General features: G+C 36.1%; 1 protein-coding gene across 1 annotated transcript in view; it reads right to left on the bottom strand.

Moving 5' to 3' along the window:
• Positions 1 to 23,951, bottom strand: part of MTA3 (metastasis associated 1 family member 3) — a 133,625-nt gene that overhangs the window by 92,493 nt on the left and 17,181 nt on the right. The window contains exons 4-6 of the mRNA XM_041477090.1: positions 18,629 to 18,755; positions 5,320 to 5,383; positions 4,163 to 4,280 (exon numbers count right to left, since the gene is read on the bottom strand). Coding sequence (XP_041333024.1) covers positions 4,163 to 4,280; positions 5,320 to 5,383; positions 18,629 to 18,755 — 309 coding nt within the window. The remainder of the gene's footprint in view (positions 1 to 4,162; positions 4,281 to 5,319; positions 5,384 to 18,628; positions 18,756 to 23,951) is intronic.

The raw sequence follows: 23,951 nt of genomic DNA, 5'->3' as shown, positions 1-23,951 counted from the left end.
CATTCTCTGCTTTTTTAGCCAACCATGTAAAACAAACTGTCATTGCATCAGTTATTCCACTGCATGAGACACCGGCTGAAATGCCAGAATTTTAAAAACATTTGGATTTTAAAGCTGTGAGACAAGTAAGAATCAATGTTATATAAAAGTCTACCAAGAATCTAAACTAGTTTGCCTGGGTGCAATCTCCCTGTACACAAAACACAACTAAATAAAATCTGCTAGTTAAAGGTGACAACAATTTGATCACATTCAGAACAATTTATAAAACTATGCCTTGTAACCAAGTAACAATAATAATAATGACTTGCCTAAACCAACACTGTATAGGGTTTTGTTCTTGCTGTTTAGGACTTTTAGCTTTGCTTATTGAAGTTACTGGTCAAAGATTTTACAAGTTGTTGATCAAATACTGTAGGTGAGCACACCACGCAGCAGGTTCTAGCCATCACATGCAGAGAACCAGATACCTTGCTCCTGTACTGACAAGAAGGGATGCTCCACAGAAACAAGATACTCCTTGCCCAAATCCATGCTTTTGATTCTCAGAAATAAACCTTTTTATTCTTCCTCTGCACAGAGGAGAAGAATGTTACCCCACGCTGGAAACAGATGTGGAAACAAGCTGCTACATGCACAGAGTAAGCCACTGGAGAATGTGTTGTTAAAACAAAGAAAGGGCATTCTTCAGCATCCTGCTAGCCAGAATTTCAGTCAATGCTGTAGAACAGTCTCCTCTCTACCAGCATATTGAAAGCAACTAAAAGACTCTAAAATCTTCAAATTAGAGTATAGACAGACTGTAACACTTGGCACTGGGGGGACGAAAAACTTCACACAACCATAAAATCATGCAAATCTGACAACTTTTACTCCCAAGCTTAACTCCCAAGAATGGTGATGACAAAAGCCGGAAGAGACTGAGGAAAGAAATCTGCTCTGGTCTTTCTCCAAAGTTACAGTCTTCACTAAACGTGTGACCTAAGTGATTTAGCTACACCATTACCAACAAAAGTGTCATGGATTTACAAGGCTTACGCATTTTCAACCAAATTTAAACTTTGTTTACATTTGTTTACTGCAATTGTGTAAAGGATTTATGATTCAACATATCCTAACATGGAAAAACAAAACAGTTGCATCTGGAAGACTTCATCATGCATCTTGATTTTAATAAACCTTTTTGTCTTTTGAAAGTACATGTTCTTTTAGTTTCAAAAATTAAAATCAAAATTTTCAAAATTTTTAATATTCAAAAATTAAAAAGCAATATAAATTTATCCAATACACCCCTGGGGCAGGGAGAAGCAGGTATGCTGTATTATCCAAAGTCTGACCTAATCACCTGGGTTTGCAGTACATTTTACTCAAGGATGCAAAAATGGCAACATCAATGCAAGGGGAAAAAAAAATCTATTCCTAGAAAAACCACACAGAGTTGTCCAATAAACAACAAAAAAAAAACCAAAACAAAACCACCATAATCTATTCAGATAAAACATAAGTTATCACAGTATGGAGAAAGTGCAAGCAATTTGATTTTTAAATCTACTAGAATTCATCAGTGTATTTACAACAAATTAATTAAATATTTGTAGGACTTCTTTTTTTTTCAGCCATGTTGTGACTGGCCTTCTGAAAGCTAATCTAAACTGTCTTTAGTCATTTGAATTGGATTTATACGCCAGTAACTTTGAAAATAAAACAACTGATGGTGTGTAAATTTTTGATTTGTTTATTTATTTTGATTTTGTTTGTTTGTTTTGGGGATTTTCTGTAAATATAAAATATGCCCACTGTCTACAAAAAGGTATTCTTCCTTTAGATTACAGAACAAGTTTTATGTGTGAACAAATTCAGGAATTATTTTTATTTTATATCATCTAATAATACTATTATTAGATGATATAAAATCTGATTTTTCTGAATTGACAAGATGTTGCCTAAATTCTCTCTTTTAACTTTAGGGGACAGCTCTGCACTTTTTTAAAGAGTTACCCATTAGAGCATAACAATTTGGAGATACAGATCACTAGCCACTTTTATCATTACAGGCTGAAAAATGTACATAAAGACAAAAAATCTTTACAGAATCCCATACTTTCCAAATATAACTTTTCTAATCTTTTAATTTTAAACATTGTTTAGATTTGTTTGTGTGAAAGAAAAGGCTTGACAGTGAATGGATTAACTTCCAGGCTGTCAGCTTACATAAAGACACAGCAACAGCTGAATCATCTTTTGTTTTTCCTTGGAGGGCAGAGGGCTATGGGAAACATTTAGGAAAAAAATCAGTCCAAACTACCATAATTTAGATACTTTTATCCTCCCAAAACCAAACTCTTTTTTCCACCAGTCACTTGAAATATGTGCAGATTAATCCAATTGAACTGCTCAAGTGCTCCACATACCAACAGAGCCTTGGTTTGTGGGCAGCTTTGTGCTTCTCACTCCGATGGATTATCATTTCCTACTAAAGGCAGCAAGAGGACTGCACTACTTATTGCACTTTGGGGCTTAGTGGTGTATGAGGAAAAGAAGACAGTAACAGACACTGAAATTCTATCTTCATGATGTACAAGAGAGATTAACTACTAATTTTAACTAAACCAAGGACTTAACTCAAAACATTAAGCTCCAGAAGAACTTGGTAACTTTAGTTTTAACGAATATAGATTTAAACTTTAGAAAAAAATTAAATAAGTAAAATTTGAACAGGAAAAAAATCCTTTATATGTAATATTCACTATTTCATAATTAACCACTGTCTTTAGAAATTTAAGTAAGAAGAATTCAGTAGAAAAATACTTCCTGCCTGGCAGACAGCCCTAGCTTATCCTAAAAACCCTACAGTTCAAGCAGGTATTTGGGAATCAGATCAGTACTTCCCAGTTGCCTCTCACACACATTGAGACAGCCATTTGCACATGAGCCCTCCAGCAAGCTTTCCTCCTGAGCATATGAACACCTACACGACTATTTTTTCCCTATGGCAGGTACATTCTCAGCAAGAATAGCAGTGGATCATAATCTATTCATAACCCTGTTCTGAAACAGGTCTGTACATTTTATAAACAAATCTGAAGTGACTTCCTATAGTCTATTTCTGGTTATTAAACAAAAAGCCAGAATAATCATGCAGGTGATCTATTAAATAGCATTCATTGTAAAATAATCTGCCACTTGCCAGAAATCAAATTATTCTTGTTTCATATCTTTATTAAATAAGGTCTGTAGAAATTAGAAATAACAGGGGGTTTTGTTCAAGTAAAAGTATAAAAAAAAAAAGTAGAACATGATGAAGAGAAAATACAACATTTAACGTTACAAATACATATATTTGGGCATTCAGAACTCCTTGGACTTACTGCAAGTGATGTTCTTCTCACATAATCCCTTCTTTTTAAAGAATAAATACCATTACTCCTGAAAACAGTATCTAAATCTAGATACTTCTAAAGAAACATTTTTCTTTTTTTTTAAATTTAATTAGCAAATACAGTTGTAAACATAACAAGACACAGTTACTCATGTTTCTTAAATATGATCCAAATATTAAATAGTTCTTTTACTTGCAATTTTATTTAAAATAATAGTTCTATGTAGCAAAAGAGGCATAGGTAGTTGTGCTAGGTTATAAATAAATAAAATAAAATTTAAAAAACATCACTGATTTTAAAGCTATGCCAAGGCTAGAAAGAGATTTTTCAACCCTGCTACAAAACAAACAAGATGCTTTAAAGAAAGACAATATTTTGAAATAAGAAGACACAAAGACCTGAATTCTCTATGCATTGTTTGCTTTAAAAGGGAAAGAAGAAATATCTTTTCCACTTGTTTTACTACAGTGTCAATATTTTACAAATGGGTTGGTCCTCAACATCTTTTCTCAATGCAGCCTATATTAAATAACTAACCAGAGCATATAATTAAACAAACAAATATCAAAAGCCTATGCACAGACTGGAAACGGACACATTTTCAACATGTATTCAAGTATCCTTTCTTTTTCCATAATATCTACTGGTGTTCATAAATTTTCTCAGACCTACTATCTTATTTTTTCTGCCTCTATGTATTAGCTTAGTTCAGAAAGTCAGCATGAGCAATAATGCAATACAACAACTTTTATTTTTTTCACTAATCAGAAATCAAGTATTACCTTCCACAAGCATGTCTGGCACATCTGCTTGATATCTAGGCCCCACTCTGATTTCTCCCTTGTCTGCTAAAAGTGTTTTCAATGATGGATCATACACCAGTGAATAAAAAAACGTATCCTAAAAAAAAAAGACATATTTGCAACAGTGTAATAATTTTTAAAATTAGGTTTGCAAAGTTGTAACACTTTCCATTTGGAAATTTGCATACTTCACAGAACACAGATTTGGCACATGAATCTTTATTTTATATAATACAGATGTTTCATGAGTGCTTTTAAAAGGCCAATTAAGACTTCTCTCATTGTTAGGACTTACTTCAGAACAAAACAATACTGAAAAGATCCATACACAAAAATATATCAATGGATTTGAAGAGCATTAATGTTAAATACTTACTGAATTTAACAAGTTTGCACTCATAAGTATGTAAACCATACTGACTTTCCATTATAAATTAATCTCAAAAAAAAAAAAATAAAACACTGTCTGTGTAAACCCTTCTCAGGCACTAAAAAAGTAATGGCAAATGTGGTATAGTAGCATAAGTATAGGCCAAATCCTACTTTCAAAAATATTTTTACTGATTATCAGTGGTTTGGTGTAGAAATTTAAAAATAAAAACACGCTAATTTCAGTTAGAAAACACTGCCTTCCAGATCTTATATTAAGACACTCCAAAGAAAAATATGTTTATTTTAAAGGTATTTTGCAATCTTTCAAATTCTTGGGGAATTTTCTTCCTCTCTGATAAAGCTAAGCATCCTAAGTATCTTCCAGAGGAAGATGAGGAGATACTTTCCATATGATAAGAGAAAAAAAAGGAAAAAGTAAGGAGGAAAAAAAACCACCATGTGAATTCATCCTTCAGTATCTGCTACAGGAAACCATCTCTATATTTTCATCTGTAAGATGTCATATTAATTACTTCAAATTAATTGTTTTTTAAATGCAAACAGATTCATAATAAACCTATCATTTAAGCATGTCAATTAAATTTTATCCAATAATATTGTTTAAATCAGTGTCGTGAACAACATGATTTTTCTAACCTATCATCTAAGAAATTATTTTCAAAGTATTGTTTGCCCATTTGTTAAAAATACAGAAAGAAAAAGAAACTTATCCTAATATTTACTTGAAGAGAAATCACAATTACCTCTTTCTCCAGGTATGACAGCACAGATTCTGTCTCATTCAGAAGTGCAACGCTGCATTTTCCCCTATGCAAACATAAGAATAGTAACTTTGTAAAAAGTTCAAATTTCAAGTAGAGTTACTTACAAGAGAACAATATAGATATATTTAAAACTTCCACACTAGAAGTATAAAAACATTAAAATTAATCTAAAATTTAACATATACTTTAATAATACCAAAATTAACATAAAAGCACAAAACAAATAGCTGTACTGATCTGAGCATTCAAATACATTGGAATTTCATCATACTGGGAAATAATTTCAGTAATGGAAAGTCAAAATAAAAGCAGAGGTACAATGGCAAACAATAAATACACAAATAACAAAAAGGCCTGGATTATAGAAACATCACCTCCAAGGGATTTATCTCCAGTAAGTTCAGTGTATAATTTGAAAACAAATAACCCAAACTGGAAAGAATATAAGGCTTTACTTTGAAGGCTGTAAAAACAAAGCACTTTTCTCTTTTGAATGGAAGTATTTTTAATAATGAATCATGGAATTCTGTTAGTTTCTTCTATGCTCACATTAAAACTCTAATCACCACATTTCTGTGCAGGCTCTTTTTGCCCAGTAGTGGTACAGACCTGCCCACGTTTAACTTAAGTAGTCAATGCAGTGGGACTTTGACCCCACCACCCTCCTTCCCTTCTCATCCCATCTTCCCCAGCATTGCCTTTCCTCACATTTCTGCCTCCAGCTTCTCTGCAAATAACTTGCAGAATTACTTTTAACAAACGGTATTTTAAAGACTCACTCATGGATGTGGATGAAAAATGTTAAGTGCGCTGAATCACCTTGCTAGCAACTCGCATTTTTATGTTGTAATTTACAACTGAACTACCATTTTATATATACAAGTATGTGTGTATGTATATACACACACGTATACACACACATATATAGATAAGATATATTTATTACCTCCTACTTACAGCACTTTGTATTTCACGCACCAAAGTTTGACTCAGTTTAGTTGGTATTTGCCAGGAGGTTCCTGTGGCCTTATACATCCAGCTACAGGAAATATGCCCAGAACGCCCATCCACCCTCAGGGAGCAGACCAGAACACATACAGAGAAAGAGTACTTGTTTGCAGAGACCTTCTTGATCTTAAGATAACACCAAAATGGGTATTGTAAAAACCAGTCATTCTGTCAGGGAGTGCTGACTCTAAACTCAACCAGAGGTATTAGAAGTCAGTTGCTAATGGCTGATCATTAAGTGAACATACCCAGCTAATGTCTTATTCATTGCCACTGCACATCCTGGGAAAAGGGGGTAAGCTACACATTACTGTCCTGAATTTCTCTTCATTGTCATACCTGTCAGGAGAACCACACCACCCAAGAAAAATGGGAAGAAGGGGAAGAAAAGTCTGACCACAATACACAACAGCGGAGGAAAATCTGCCTGCAGCAGAGAAGTGGGAAACCTTCTAGATACCCCATCATGTCTTTCTATGAAGGTTTTCTTTAAGCTTTTGGCTTTGATAATTCCAGAGCATTCACTTCTAAAGATTAATCGTGTTGTAGCATGAAGTCAGTTTTCCAACTTTATCTTAATATCTTATTGGGGTTTTTTTAGTGTAAAAGGTTAACCAGGAGTTCACCTTTCCAGTCTGGTTCTAGTCCATACAGCTTGAGCGTGCCCTCTCACTCCACTACAGCCTGCCCGTATTTAACATCAATTACCACAGAGGCATTCATTGCTCCACTGCCATCGTGACTGCAAAAGTATTTTATTGACCAACCTCATCTTTTATAGCTGGTCCGCTAAAAAATTCATTTTATTTCATTAAGATACAAGATTAGTCCCTGCAGCATGTCTTCTAAGTGAGTGAGTTTCTATTTGATGCTAGATTTTTTTGTACAGCGCTTTAACCATCTAATGGCTGGAGTCACACAGTGGTAACATTTTGTATGCACATATGACCTCTTGCATGGACTTGTGTCTCAATATAGATAGTACTAGATCTACAGTAGACACTAAAATAAAAAAAAAAAAAAACAACAACAAAACTCACGTTTGAAAACAGGCAAATTACAGAAGTCTTACTACTTTTGATTCTCTATATTTCAGTTACCCATTTCTGTAACCTAGAAACCTGCGATACATAACATAAGTGATTTAGAATCTTTACCAAATTCATAAAAGCCTATTGTTTACATAACTCCTCCTCTCCTTTCCCATCAGAGGAAAAGCTTCTCTGTGCAAGTTGCTAGTGCTCTGCTGGACTGAACTGAGCATCTAGTTTGTTGCAGCATGAACACTGAGCACCCCTCAATCATGGATGCTAAGGTAATAACTTAAGTGAATATCGATTTGCAGTAATACGCCCCTTAATATTCTCCAACCACCACGACACTTTTCACCCGTTCTTCAATACTAATAATCAAATGCCCTGGAGAAAAAGTTAATGTCATTTAAACCACATTACAACACAACTTGGGAGTTAAGGGATGTATCTGAGAACCCATAGCATCTCTGGATTTTAAAATAATATTTTCCTCCTTACAATGTGCTGGAGTTTTATTCCTTAATGTTTTTAAATTATTTAAGATAATTGGGAAAGATAGAGCTACATCAAATAAAAAAATCAATATAACAGCATAAAGGCTGACTCTTCCAAACTAGACAGAGAAAAGAAAGGGGGAGCTAGCTACCTACAAAAACAAATGAAAGAGAGCTCATGCTGCATTTAGCAGATTATAAAATAAGTTACACACCAAAATAAAATTATACTCTCTTCCATAAATCATACTGTCTTTACATCTTGCGTATTATTTAGATTAGTGGCATACAATGTCACAAGTTCATTGTTCTGTTGGAGTCTCCAGATTAAAATGCACCATTAAACTGAACTTAGGTAAAAATTACAAAGAATTCAGCAGGTTTTTTTTTTTTTAATATATAAATAAATAAAGAGTTTTCTACTATTCTTCCACATATGAAACCTGCCTCCTCTTATGTAACTGATTTAAGCTGTATTCCTCCAACAAGCAGCATTCTTGACTTAACTGGCATCATCAAGGTGAATTATTAGTTAATAGCATCAGAAGGTCTCAGTGTAAAGATGACATGTCTGATTTTCACCTTTTTCTCAAATTCAAAATCTTCAGAAAATTTGTTTTATACTTCCTCCAGAATTAGGCAAAATTTATCTTGAAGGAATGCTGAGGGAAAGTTTAAGCAACATCAGCAATGCACAAACAACAGTAACCAAAAAAATAAGTTAGCTTTTATGTCTTCATTACAACTTGATTTTGATGAGATTAAGTTGTGCCTTCAGAATCCTTTCTGCTCTTACATGTACTTCATATTTAAACTGGTCACAAATAAAGAGTTGTTCCATTGAGCTGACAACAATGCCAACAAAACTTATTATATAATTAAATCAGCCAGCAACAGAAAGTAATTTAGAGGTCTTGCAGTAAAAGGAGACAATAAAACTCACGTATAAATATACGCTCATGGTATTGTCAGCTTCTATCATATAAACCACTTAGGATTCAATTTCTTCTCCTGTCCCAGTAACCAGAGCCACAACTCATGAATTTTTTTCTTTAAAGCATTAATCATGTGAAAGCTCTTTTCACATGCTATACCTTCCTTCACTCTCGTTTGTTAGAAACTTTTGTCTGCTTGTAAATTTCTTTTGTATGTTCCAGGTGACTACACCAGTGAGTTGACAATTTCAGATCATTTACACCCATCAGCTAAGGGATGCCTGACAAGCTATTTTTCCACACCTACAGCCTACTTCCATATCTCAGGGAAGCCCTGCTGTTACAATACAGAAATGAGACTCACAATCTCTCTAGAAAAAAACCCCAAAACTTTAGTTCTAAAGTACCTTAATGATTTTGTAGGAAAGGATTTCTTCAACAGCCTTACAGAAACCCAGGACCATACAGTCCCAAAACCAAAACTAACATCTACAGCCAAAACCTCAAAGCATAGAGACACTGATGAGGATTATAAGGAAATGGTAAGGAATACTAGTTATCATGGTAGATAGAAGTCTCATTGTGGGGAACATAAGGATTTGTTCCCCTCCCTCCCACCCTTGTCTTATGGAACTGTTTTTCCTGGGATGGATGGGAGGCTGTTTACTGTAGAACAAAGTAAAAGAAAATTAAATTCTAAAAAATAAGTGACAGCCTTGTGAGACACTCACAGGTCTTGGACAAGTCAATACGGAGCTCATGACAATCAACACTATGTGAGATGTCAGTTACCACACCAGTCCTGAAGGACAGAGTTCACAAAGCATAAGCTGAGGTAAGACCCAAGAGACCATGAAAACTATAGATAAAAACGTGCCGTGTTTCTGTGATCCCCAACAGAGGAATGAAAAACTTGCAGGAACTTACTTCAGACAAGAATGTGACAACAATCAGTATCTAGATGAGTGAAGGACAAGACTGCCCTTACTAATCTGTTACAATGAAGGCAAAAGATTATGATAACAAGCTCAAGAGTTTAAGTAGCATGAAAAACGTTGTACCAGGGTTATTACACCAGACAATGTTATCGAAAGATTTCAATAAAGTCTGGTTAAACAACCTAGAGCAAAACACCAAATTGCCTAGAAGACAGAATGAAATGCATTCTTGTTTGCACTGTCTAGGCAATTGTTCTTTAACAAGCTTTTTCTTAAAGTAATCAAAAATATAGATTAAAAACTTTATGAAAATTTTTAAAAGCTGATGCAAACACTTATATTTTAAAACTATCAAAATTAATCAAAATCAACAGCAATTGCCTCATCTTTTACAGTGCCCCTTCATTTCAGCCCTAACTTTTATACCAGTGGAAGCCTCTACAATTCCGGTTCTGCTGTTCTTGCAGGCTATTTCTTCATGTTTTCACCAGATGAGTAAGACAGCCCATGAGATACAAATTTTTTAAAATAAGGACTTCTTGGAAGAGGAGGTATGCAAAAAAAAAAATTACAGAAAGAAATGACAAGAAACAAAATACCTGCTGCCTTTTAACTAGTATGAATGATAAGACTGGAAAAGGCACCTTCATGGGTTCAGTACCACACCCACAAAATCTCCTATTGGAATGTAGATGTGGCCTGGGAGAAAAAATGGTGCAGTGCAAGAACTCTCAGAACTCAGTGCTCTGGGTTCCCACCAAGTCAGTGAAGTTTTATATGCATTGCTAATTCAGATACAAGCTGAAGAAAGAAAAGCACATGTGCAGGCACGACCCCAGAGACTTGGAAATAACAATTATCAATTGCCCTCCTGAAAACAACAGAATTATGTTGGATAATTTTGTACAGATATATACCAATTGTATCTTGATGATCTGCATCAAGAAATGTTAGTGTCTCAGCAGACATTTAGAACACAGAAGCATGAGTCACTAGCTAGACAGTCTGAGAATAAAATAACAGGAAAGAATATTAGGAAATATTATGCTTGTGAGAAAAATCTGATTTGATTTTAACATATGCTGTTACTTCAATGACAATCAGAGATTAAACTCAAATGAAGGTACATAATGAAGAGGGATAGAAAGGAACAGGTGCAGGAGTAGAACTCCAGAGCAATCTTTTGCACATCCAGCATGAAGGGATAAAAGGAGGGAGGAAAATACAGATATTGAGTAAAGGAGGAGAGAGCTACCTGAAATAACAACACTTTTTTTCCTGAACTGTCTTAAAAGAGAAAGTGTTTTGAAGATTTCCTATCAAACACCCACTTTGAGCCAAGTCTTGATCCCTTACAATCAACCCACATCGCAATGATGATCACCAAAGCACAGAGTGGGAACTGCAGAATCCAAAGAGCTTCTACTAATTATGTGAAATTGATTCCCCAGTCACAGCAAGCCAGTACTAAGAATACTTGTGTATTTTACTTTGAAGTCCAATTTAAGGGGCACAGATTGATGCTGACAGACACATACCCATGTCTTTATAGCAAATTTCAAGTTCTCAAGACTGCAAAGAGATTAACTGGGGAGCAAGCTATTGCATAACACTAAAAACAAACCAAAAAATCATCATAGTGATTTAAACTTATAAGAGATCCCTAACTACAATCTGACTTTTCAAATATTCAATCAATATCTAGAACTGACCCAAAAAAATCTGCATTGTATTGATTTATAATTAATTGGCTCAAGTCAGTCTCTGTCCATTTACAGAGCCATCTCAAACATGAGGAAGAAAAGCCCAAACAAAAACCAAAAAATATTTGATAGGTGACTACTACTGGGATCTGTGCCTCTGACAAAATAATACCAATCTTCTAAAGAATACAGGATTGTGTATCTATGGCCAAAAGATAAATCAATAAATTTGGTATTATCTGATTAACACACACTTGAGCAAATAAAATCAAAAACAGAATGCACAGCAAACTAATTTATGGACATCTAAATGAACTAGTAAATGCCTGGCAACTAAACATGTGCATAGATCATATGGATGGATCGCCTAGGATATTGATACTGCATGTAGCTTTTAGTCAAAAACTTCAGAGTTTTAATTTTAATTAGAGCTGGAGTGCCAATTTTGTGCACTCCAAATTGGTAAGATTTACAGACAGTCTCCTGAAGCAATTGTGCCCAACTGACATGGATTTAAAAGTAATTAAAAGGTAAATATTTTCTCAGTGTGGCCCAGGAAAACTACATATTTTGATATCTCAAAATAAGCATAACTTCAAGATGTACTTTCTGTAAACTGGAAACTGCATTGTTGCAAACTCAAGTCATTGATTTTTTTTTTTCCTCTAGGGATTAATTCGTGCTTAAAAGTAAAAGAATTGTTGCCTTTCAGCACAGCAGCAGTGATGCACATGAACTGAACAAAACCACAGGAAGTTGGTTAGGAACGATTTTCCATACATTCTTTAAAGCATTTAGGTTGGAGAACACCTTTAAGATCATCCCATCCATTACAAGCTGCCCAGCTCAGAAGCAATACACATCACTCCAAGCAACTGAAAGTAAAAGTTTTGCACCCTATGAAAGGCTCCTACTTTGTAATTATGTCACTACAGGGAAATATGTACTGATTTTCAGATATTTAAGTGACAGTTTTCCACTGATAAATACATTTTTTCTTACACTAGTACTGTTACTAGTACTGGCTATTGACCATATAGAAAAACAGGATTCTGTCCTGAACTGGATTTTCATTTTAATTCAAGTAAGAATAATTTGAATTCTATTGGAAAAGGAAAAAAGAAAATAGTCAGGCATGCTTCAAAAGTCCCTTTGCTCCAAATAAACTCAGTCCAGAAGGGAAGAATACCTTGCTTAACAACACAGATGATCAAGTAAGCACATGCCTATGCAAAACAAATTTACTCCCTATCCAGTCTGATTTATGCCAGAAAATAATCAGGCCTATAAGGTTCATAATAAGCTCTTAAAAAGTAGCTAAAATTTGTGTATTTACTCACACACCATGTATGCAGAAACTTCTAGTTTGCCAGGAATACCAAAACTAGAAATCCCAAGGTAATACCACTAAATTCTAAAGGTCCCTGTTTTTAAAATGACCTGCTGGATCTGTCTTGAGCTTCAGACCATTTGTGTTTTGAGTGAAGGAATCCCACATTCAGAAAAAAAAAGGATTTCTCTACACCTTAGTTTTATCACACAACTTTCTTTTTTGCTGTTCTTTCTTCTTCATGATCTCATCAGGACTCACTAATACTGACACTTCAAACAACTGAGTCATTTATAGCACATCTAAAGAGCACCACACGGTTACAGTTTGTAAGCATGGCATGTTCTTATAAACTGCACGTTCTTAAGCTACTTTTTCTTCTCCATCTACAAAGTGGTACCAATCAAAATTTCTTTAGTCTACCCAAGAGCAAGGGTACCATTTAACAACCAAAAACACAACCACCAAAATAACAAACAAACACCATCACCAAAAACAATTAAAAACTAACAAAACAGAAAACAGAAAAAACAAATTAACACTGTATTCTGAATTCCATTAATGATCACAATAATGTCAAAAGAGACCAAAATCCTTATAGACTGGTACTTTAGAAGTTTAAGTATACTTTTTTGTATATTTATATGTAAAAATATGCAGGGGGTATAAATTGCTTAATAAAAATTGAAGAACTCTTCTCACGATCTGACTATTTGGATGCTCCTTAACATCACATATGCACAGGCATCGTGCAAAAATACTCACATTCTCCCAATCACATTAATCAGCTTTTAATAAAACTATCTTATGCAATCACAATTTTCTAAAGTCTCATGAAGACCTTTCTGTGCTGGGACAGAAGTAATAAACCAAGCCATGACCATCTTAAGATAATTGTGAGGGCTCTTTTCTTCATTTTGCCTTTTGTCAGTATTTAAAATAAAGAGTATGTATAAGAATATTTCAGAAGAAATGCTCAGAAATTTTTTCTTCATAGGTGCATAGAAAACTTGAATTTGCTGTTTATGCCAAGCATCAAATAGAATCCTCTAAAACACATAAGAAGCACTTAGTTCATCCAACAGCAGATTGAATAAACACTCCTCATTAAAGATTAGGGTGTAAACTTACTAGAGTTATTTGAACAGATCCCATAATGACAAACATCTACATAATGCACAGATATCCTACACATGTAAAATGAAATGCAAGAAAAAGAATATTATTTTCTTTTTTTCCCTAAAGGGGCTGGAGGTTTTTATTGCTGTATAAAGATTCACACCTGCTTTTATTATGACATCTGAGAATGCCTGGCTTATGTATACTTTCCAAACACTTAAAATACAATCATCATCATCATCTTACATAAAAACTCCCCAATCCCAAGACTGGAACACCAAATAAGCAAACAAGAAATAAGCAAAGATATTAAAATGGTAAGATGAACCTTGATGTATAAATAAATTCTACAGAATTCATAAGAAATATTTTACTTTAGAGCAATTACAAATGAACTTAAACACTGATGCATCTTTTACAACAATCTAAACATGTTTAATACCTATTAACACTTGAGAGCTTAAGAATGAAAAATAAATTTAAAGCCCAAATCACAAGTCAGATAACCCAATGCATCTCCAACAAGATAATAATTTGCAGATTTTTATACAAGAACTCACTTTTACCAAATGCTAAGTTTTATGGTGAATTTTGCAACACTGGCAGATAATTTAAACTTTCTGGCGCCTTTCACCATTTTTCTCTCTGTAACTTTTCATGCCTTTCCCAAATGCTGTATTTGCTCAAACCTCTAAGAGCCCAAGTACCTGGGCTCAGCTCAGCCCCTCTCTGGGATGGCACCACTCACAGGAGCCACCTGCACCGATCCTGGGTGCGCTCCCTGTGTGACATCAATGAAGGAGGGTGGCACAGGGAGTCCAGCGGGCAAGACAACTGTGACAAGAACATGTGGGATTACAGAGCCTGGCAAGACTGCATCTGCATCATGCAGAGATTAGGAAGGAGACAATCCACTGGAGGGGTGTTACTGACTGCACACATTTGAGCAGACAGGGGAGGCAATAATTCACCTGTAACTTGACAAGTAGGCAGGAAGGTAACAAGCCTTGTCTTTGATCCCCAGACCAACAGAACATGAGCTTGTTCTGTGCCACACACCATGACTCCAGAACAAGCTAGATAATTCCACCTTCTGAAACACATTCCACTACAAGAACTGTGTCCACAATACACCATTGCCACATTTAATTACTACACTACCCACTTCTAATTATTTACTAAATGTTGTCATCTTATTGTAAAAGTTCTATACCTTCTGGGTGATTTCTTATAGGTAGCTCCTTGCAGGACTGACTCCTTCTTTCTTACAGCACAGCCAACAAACTCTAACTTACTCTTCGATTAGCTAACTTACTCTTTTACAATACTTATCTTAATTGGACTTATCTGTAGCCTGTTAAAAGTAAGCCTGTTCCTAATTTTTAATAATTAGTACAATTGTAACTCCTTAAGAGTAAAATTACTTTCATCACTATCTCTATTCTCTTACATTCCATCCATCCACAACTAAATCTGGCTCTCTGGGTTTTTTTTTTTAATGCCAAAACTTTTGCTGCTCCATAAAGCTACTGAAATGGCAGTGACACCTAATTTAAAGGGGAGACAAGATGAAGTCTAAAAAAAAATGCCAGCATTTCTAACAAAAAAAATAACATATCAAGACAGTTACATATAATGTATATATAACAAAATAAAAATATCAGAATGAGGGATGAAACTGTATTTCACTAATACAAGAACAAACAGATTACATCAGAATTATTCAAAACCCAGAGCTGCAGACCAAAAAGCTCCAGAATTAGACATGCATATCAAAGAAATCTAGCCCAATAAATTACTGTAAGGTAGTTACTCTCGAGCTTCAACTATGAAGTAACAGCAACACGTGTATGAGACATCACTGTACTTGGAATTGTGAACCAGAACAAAAGCAACCTTAGTGATAGGGTTCTTTTGGAGGGAAAGAGGTGTAATTTCCTCCACCATTCAGTTTGAAAAATGTAAAAAGGGTAAAGTTAAGAAAAGAAGAAAGACAAAACAAAAACAGTAAAAACTTATAAGTAAAAACTAAATAAAAACATACTAGGTAAAATTCTTTTACTCCTTCAGTTTCAACAAAAAAGGCAGTTAGTTTCAGATACTTTTCTTGGTTGAAGATGTCGGGAAAAGGTCAAGATCTGTAGCTGTCAAAAATCTCCTCCATTCTCTTAAAATCAACTTGAACTATCTCCTCTTCCTTTCAGAGGGGTTGAGTTTTCATGTTCTTTATCTGGAGAGAACTGATTTCCAATCTCCAATCTCCACTCTATACAATTGTACCATTTACTCCTGTAAATCCAGTTTTTCCTAAGGGCTAAAACTGCAGGTGCTTAGAGCAAAGGCCCACATCATGGAGCTACCCTGGCTTTGATTGCACAAATGTCCCCTAGCTTTCTATATGGAGGCAACTGACTTGGTAGACCAGTGACAGCAGAGAATGCCATTGAACCTGACTTCAGCAAGGCCTGCAGTGTCCCAGTGTGGACTAGACAAGTAGACAATAAAGTAGACAATAAGCTTGGAAAAAACCTCCAGACTGGAAAGGCTGTGGTGAGTGATACAAAGTCCAGTGGGCAGCTGGTTACTGAGGGTATTCCCCAATTGCTGACTCTGAGAAAAAATACACTTTTAACATGTCTGCAGATGATATTAAACTGGATTTGTTCACTCTTCAGGTATGACAACTAAAGGGAGAAATTCTACTGCTTTGTTCAATTAGCTAATGAAATTGCTAATTTCATTAGGCTCCTTTCAGAGAAGCAGTGATAGGACACAAAGTAGTAGACAAAGAAAGTAAAATCCCAAATAGATGACGGGGGGAAAATATCACCATAACAGACATCAAAAATCAAAACAGACTCCCAGAGAAGCTGCGATATCTGCATCCTTGAGTATTCTGGAGTGCTGATGGAAAAAAGCTAGAGGAACAAATCAAAACAGACTCCCAGAGAAGCTGCGATATCTGCATCCTTGATGGAAAAAAGCTAGAGGAATGTCACCTTCTCAATATTTCTATCCTCTTTAGAAGACAAGCTATTTAATAAAAGTTAAGAAAACTACTGAAAATCACAGAATGTGAACACTAGTAAGTTGAAGATCTAAGTAAGGAATACCTTATAGCATATTTGCCTTCTTGTTTCTTTTTAAAACAGAGTTTCAAAACATTGAAACATCAAGTTTGTTCCAGAATTTGTCTGCTAAAGGTCTTAGTAAAACATGACAGCACAGTCCTACAACATTCATCTGTCCTGAAAAGTAGATGCAAGTCATCACTCTGCTGTGCTGCGTGGCATGTACCATGAATTCACATGTTTTTCTGCCTTTTTTGTGAACTATGTACTGGAGAACCTCTATTGTATCTGCTCCCTGAATTGTGAGGTGAGAAGACATTTACAGTACTCCTTCTATGTAATCTTCCCTCTGCAAGGAGAATACCTTATTTCAATACCTAAATGTCAAAGTAAGTAAAAGAAACTGCACAGGATTATTATCTCCATGCTATAGTTGGAGCAGCAGAAAATTGACAGTTAAATGACTTTCTCAAAGTCAGAACAAGTAGCTGAATAAAGCACAAGAAATTAATACAAAAATTTCTAGTGTCAGGGGAGATTTAGCTTGGATATTAGAAAAAAGGTTTTTTACCCAGAGGGTGTTTGGGCACTGGAACAGGCTCCCCAGGGAAGTGTTGACAGCACCAAGCCTGACAGAGTTCAAGAAGTGTTTGAACAATGCTCTCAGGCACATGGTGTGATTCTTGGAGATGGTGCTGTGCAGGGCCAGGAGCTGGATTCAGTGATGTTTGTCGGTCCATTCCAACAGACTATTCCATGATTTTGTGATTTGCCAATAAGAGAGAAAATAAATATACACATACAATGTGCTTCTCCTGTTGGACAATATGTACCTTTTTTTTGGCAACTTCTAGACACTTATGGTCTGAAATAGCTGGGGGCAGCTAGATGTAATAAGAAAATGAAAACTCCTTAAGAATGCAGCGTAAGAATGCATTGTTTCACACTAAATTAGACTCCCCTCATCACTGTGCTATTTCTTTTCCATTTCTAGATTCATCATCCCCTCATTCCAACACAAAAAAAAAAGTTTTTCTGACTTGTAAATAGAAGATGACATGAGCACCTACATCACTTACAGAAAGAAGTTGATAAACACTTTTTGAGCTTTAGCAAGCCTCTTCCTACATTAGCATTAAAGGCCATTTAAACCAATACTTGAAATGCTTCCGCAACATTTAGCCATGACAAACTCAGTCATGACTTCTTCACATTTAGTGAAGTTAGAGTAATTTTAATTTTACATGCATGCAGTCCTAAATTGCAGATCTGACCAATGAGTCACTGCCTCCTTTCCAAACCCATCTGCTGTTTCCCAGGCCAGACAAAACGGTCAAGCTTCCTTTGGCCAGCAGAATAACTAAAAAAAATTAGCTCTTCCAAAGCAGTGACAGACTGACTTTCCACCAAATTATCAACTGATGCTATCAACTGGCAAGCTAGAGCTCTGAGACTCTTGACCCTTCTAAGGCTCAAACATCAAGTAACAGAAGGAAAAACAAAGGTGCTTCCAAAGCAGTTCATGGGACAACTTGGCCCAACTCAGCTAAGATCAGTGACACCCTTTTGCAAGGCTGAAGCAGTGCATTAGATGGGCTACGGGCAGGCAATCCACCCAGTGGAACACACAGATAAATTGTATTTACTACTTCTTACCTGATGTGCGTTGCTGGTAGGGACTCATACTGGCGAGAAAGGAAAAGCTCTCTGTGCTTCAACTGATGTTTCTGTTTATCAGTCAAATCAACCTCAATTGTAGTTTCAGACTCTTCTTCGACTTCTTCTGCAGAGAAGCAGAGCGTAGGTCGAAATTAACTGTGTTGCATAACATCATCGCAGCCATTTCATTTGACATCCCCCCCACCCCTTAGCAACCTCCTTTAGTATTTCAAAGAAAAGATGAGTTTAACAAGACTACAGTTTATGTAACTTGACAGAATGTTAAGTATTTTGAATTATACACTTCTAAAACCCTTTAAAAAATTATGCTTCTCTCCTCTGTACTACGCATTGATGTCTTTCACACAGTTTAAGAACAATCCTGTCAACATTACTCATTCTTTTTTCATCTTGTTTCCTCTGTTTTTTTCTCTTGCTTGTTGACCAGTTTTGGGTTTGACTTTCTCTTGCTAATATTACTGCTACTAAAACTTTTACAGAAGTCCTGGAGAAAAGCACACTTTCTACAAACTGAAATTTACTAAAGAAAATTGAAGTCCAAGACTGCAAAATCGGTCCAAGAAAAGTGAAAAAGTCTAATGTCTTCCACTATGTTAACCTTCTTCCATACTGACAACAAATGCAGTGAATTTGCATATTTTAATAAGATTTAAAGTTTTTTCTATTTTAAGCAAGACAGGAAGAAATAAAAGCAGACACTAGGAAGAGTCACATATAGAATTGAAGGGCAATGTTCCCAGTGTTTGCTAACATGTCACACAATGGCAGGCTCTCCAAAAGAACTACCCTGGGATCTTGAGGGCTGAACTTCCAGTGCATTTTTGGGCATGTAGAGCTTGAATCTGTACTTTCTCCAGCTTCCCAAAAAGGGCAAAAAGTCTCTCTGAATAATGGATGCAAAAATACAGACCCTTTAAAAACTTCTTTAAGATTTGGCAACTCTCTACCTGGTAAATCATCCATCATCTGCAAAACCAAGTGTAGCTTGCAAAATGTTTCTCAGAAACTCAACAACAGAACCTCAGCATGAGATAGTATTTCATGTAACTACCTACAACAGAGGACCTCACCCGCTCTACTAATAATAACCATTTTTACAACCAACCTACAAAGACTATTTCAAATTGAAGCCTGCCTGCATCCTCATAGCAACCACAGTTCTCTCCAAATGCAACACTACTACTTTTTTTAATCATGCCTGTGTGTAGTTCATTCCACCTCTAATAGTTCTCTTCACAAAAGTGATATAACAACATACCCTGATATAACAACTTCTTCAAACCCAATTCCACTTTATACCTATCTTGCTGTAGCCACCCCCATCCCCTTCCCTGTTTTGGCATGTTTTGTGGAGAAAGAGAGCAAGAAAACAAAAATGAAAACAAGAATTTCACCCATCTCACCTGACAAGCCACAGCCTCACTGAGCATGTGTACAGGTTCAAGTCAGACTATAACTCAATTCAGAATTATTTTGCAATCTACAATACTGACAATAAATAAATCTCAAAAGAAAACTATGCCAAGATGAAGCATTTTTAATTAGGCAAATAATTAATTAAAAAACAGAAATTCATGTTAAATAGTTTATGTTTTTCCTGGTTTTGGCTGGGATAGGGTAATTTTCCTCACAGTGGCTAGTATAGGGCTGTGTTTTGGAGTCGTTGATAACACAAGCATGTTTTTGTTATTGCTGAGCAGAGCTTACCCAGAAGCAAGGTTATTTCTGCTCCTCACCCCATCAATGAAGAGGCCAGTGAGTCCCAAGGAGCTGGGAGGGGACACAGCCAGGACAGCTGACACCAACTGACCCAAGGGATACCACATGGCATCATGATCAGCATATAAAGCTGGGGGACAGAAGAAGGAAGTGGGGACATTTGGAGTGACGATGTTCCCAAGTCACTGTTGTGCGTAACAGACCCTGGCTGTCCTAGGGATGGATGAACACCAGCCTTTCCATGGGAAGCAGTGAATTAATTTCTTGGTTTGCTTTGTTTGCTAATTCCAATTCTCTCCCCCGTCCCACCTGGGGTAGTGAGCCAATAGCTGTGTGGTGTTTTGTTGCTAGTTGGGGTTATACCACACCAGTGTTTCCAGCAATTAATTTCTACAACTGTTTATTGCAGTAAGAGACCATTACAAGCTACATTTTGATTGTCAGGTTCAAGCATTAATATTTCTTCTAGTTACCTTGGGTTTGGGGCTTTTTTCCTAAGTAATTTGGCATCCAAACACAAGTTTGGTCAACATATCAAAAACATCTGACTGCAGATAAAGCACAAAACACAGGACAATATAGGCCATTTTAAAGTTGTTGCAGGAAGCCAGAGATGATATTCCAGAGTTTAAAAAGCTTTAGACAACTATGCTCATCTCAATACCTTCCTCAAGTAAGAACTTGAATTAAAAAAATTAAGAAGAAAACCCACCACCTTTAAACAAATTTATTTCACTCATCTAACATAAGACATGAAAACATTGATTCAAGAGGCTGAAGCTGAAACCAAATGTCTCTTACACCCATCTCCTAAAACACTCTGAACCTAAACATGAAACAATGTAAATTTTTCTGTTGTGTTTTTTAGAAATGAAACAGATGTTTTACACAGGATGGTCTGACAAGCTGGGTAATAAGCAGAACAAACCATGTCCAGACACAGAACAGTTCCATCCACTCAACACAATTTACCATTGGGAAAATGTTACCATTTCCTGCTTTAGCACTAAAATATAAAACCAATGTTAAAGTAGGATTTAGTAAAACAAGTAATAATTTGTCCCAGCAATCATACAAACCTGTACCAGGAAAGGAAACTGGATAGCATAAAGAAGGGAAGACGCTAAGCTTGCTCACTGGCAACACAAAGAATTCTGCATCTGAAGAAACCTCCAGAGAGCTGCTTTTGAAGCAGGTTTTTACAATTATCAAGCCTTAATACCCATTAGAAGGAAAGTGGTAACAACCTTGCAGAACTTTTAGAGATCTCTTCACATCTTTGACTTGATTTACAGCACATGTGAATTTCATTTGCCATCCTAGGAGAGATTATTTCTATCAAAAGGAGTGAAACAGAAAGTACCTACAGGAAATCATAAAGTAGCACCAAGCTAAGCACATTTCAGCACTCAGGAAGGGAAGAAAAGCAATAGCTCAGAGTGAGCAAATATTTTTATGCAGCAATATGGTGATGACATACACAGACCTCATTGTTCCATAATTAGAGAAGAGAGAAAAAAAAATCAATTTAAAATGGCTCAGTTAAATATAGTTTTTAAACTCTTAGGTATGACTCCAAAGATAAATACTTCATACATACATACAATCACGTTTTGAAAATTACACACTTCCCTTTAGGCCTTGGGCAAAATTTAAGATAATGCTGTTTTGTAGCACTTCTCCTGGTTTACAAGAAATATTTCATTATTTAAAGGAAAAATCCTAGTGAGCAAAAGCAGGCATCTCCAGTGAGCTTTTAAAATTTGTGGTCTATTTATCATATGTGGGCTTTCTAATCATCAGTGGTAAATAATTACTGTGGTCCTTAAAATCAGAGTGATCTGGTGGTGATACTTTCAGTGACAGCACTGCAACTTTCCCACCTGATATAAACAAGACTTAACTGACTCAGTTAAGCAATGGATACTAGAAAGAAACTGTAACCCTCACTCATTTTGCATATGCATCACCACTTTTAAACAGGATGAACACTTTTCCTTTTCCATTTAATTTGTGGGATTTCCTGTTAGAAAATGGTGGTGTTAGAGAGCCTGAGAAGAGAAAACTGTCCATGCCACCTAAACTTTGTATAGAGTACCTCTGTTTATAGTTATGTGATGAGTCAATTTGCAATGAGGAAGAATTGCTTGTTTCTGCAACTAAAATGAAAATAAACTGAGGGCAAGTGTCTAGAAACACACTACTCCTATTTAATAAAAAATTCCTCTAAAATAATTTTTTGAAGTCCTGAGAGACATTTAAAGGTTTAAATGCAGCTCCAACAACTGTATAGTTAACCATCAGCTAGCAAAATGAAGTCAGTTCCTTGGACATACAATTCTCCCCTAACTAAATCAAGATAACCCCCCATGTGCTCCCCTTGTGTACTGCAACAGAGTAAGAGATTAGTTTAAACACTGAAGACTATCTTCAGGGAGGAGAAGTAAATCTTCAGTATTAAAAGAAAGGAGAAAGTTCTCCCTCTATTGCCACCAAAACACTGACAGCATTCTTTCCAGCTAGAGTTGTAATCAGGAAATTCAACCAAAAATCATAGAAACAGAGTAATTCAGGCTGGAAGATGTCTCAGGAGATGCCTTGCAAAAACTATACTTCAAAATAGGCTCAGCTGTGAGGTCAGTCTCTGGTACTCAGTAATTGAAAATCTCTGAAGACAAAAGACTACATAAGCTCTCCATCCCCCAGTAATGGAGAAAAGCTTCTACATGTATTTAATTTGAATCACTCCCGTTTCAATTTAGTCACTGCCGAGAATTCATCTTCTGGTCTATAACCCCCATAGGCACTGGGAGTCCACCTCTTCTCCAAATTGACAAAGGCCAATTCCAGATGACTCTCCTAGAAGGGCAAGTGCTCATCATGATGGTTTTTGCTGAATGCATTCCAATTTATCAGCAACTTTCATTTTATCAGGCACCTAAAACTGGATGCAATATAATTCGATGTAATGCAATGGGTGTTGAATAACCAGGGAGGATAATCTCCTGCCTTGATCTACTGGCTGTGTGCCTGGTGATACAGCCCAGGATGCCCTTGACCAACTCCTTTCCTTGTCAGGGAATTGTCTGCAGGAAGCCTCAGGTCCTTTCCTGCAGAGCTGCTCCCCCAAGCCCCCCTGTTCTCAGCTTATGCTCCTGCCAGGACCTCTTCTTTACTAGATGCATTTGTCCCTACTGAACATTTTCATATTCTTGACACAGCACTCCTCCTGCTTTCTAGGAATCCCTGCACACTAGCCCTTCCCTCAAGCCCTCAACTGGTCACCCCCTTCATTCTTGTGTCACCTTCAAACATGATGTGTGCAGCACATTGCCTGCTCCAGTCACTGCTAAAGACTGGTCCCCATGGAGATTCCCATGAGACTCCACACACAGTGTGGACACTTCACCACCACCCTGTGACTCAGACCATGCAATCAGTTTTTTATTTACCTAGCTGTCCCTTAATCCAGGTCAACACCAGTTGCTTGGCCTGCTACAAAGAAAAAAAAGAAAAAGAGAAAGAGAAAAAAGCAGAAATAGGAGGCTAGGAAGACATAATGGGAAAACACAAGACTCCT

This window comes from Pyrgilauda ruficollis, unplaced genomic scaffold, assembly GCF_017590135.1.
Source record: "Pyrgilauda ruficollis isolate IOZ18807 unplaced genomic scaffold, ASM1759013v1 scaffold4, whole genome shotgun sequence".
NCBI lineage: Eukaryota > Metazoa > Chordata > Aves > Passeriformes > Passeridae > Pyrgilauda > Pyrgilauda ruficollis.
This window is presented reverse-complemented; position numbering and strand designations above follow the sequence as displayed.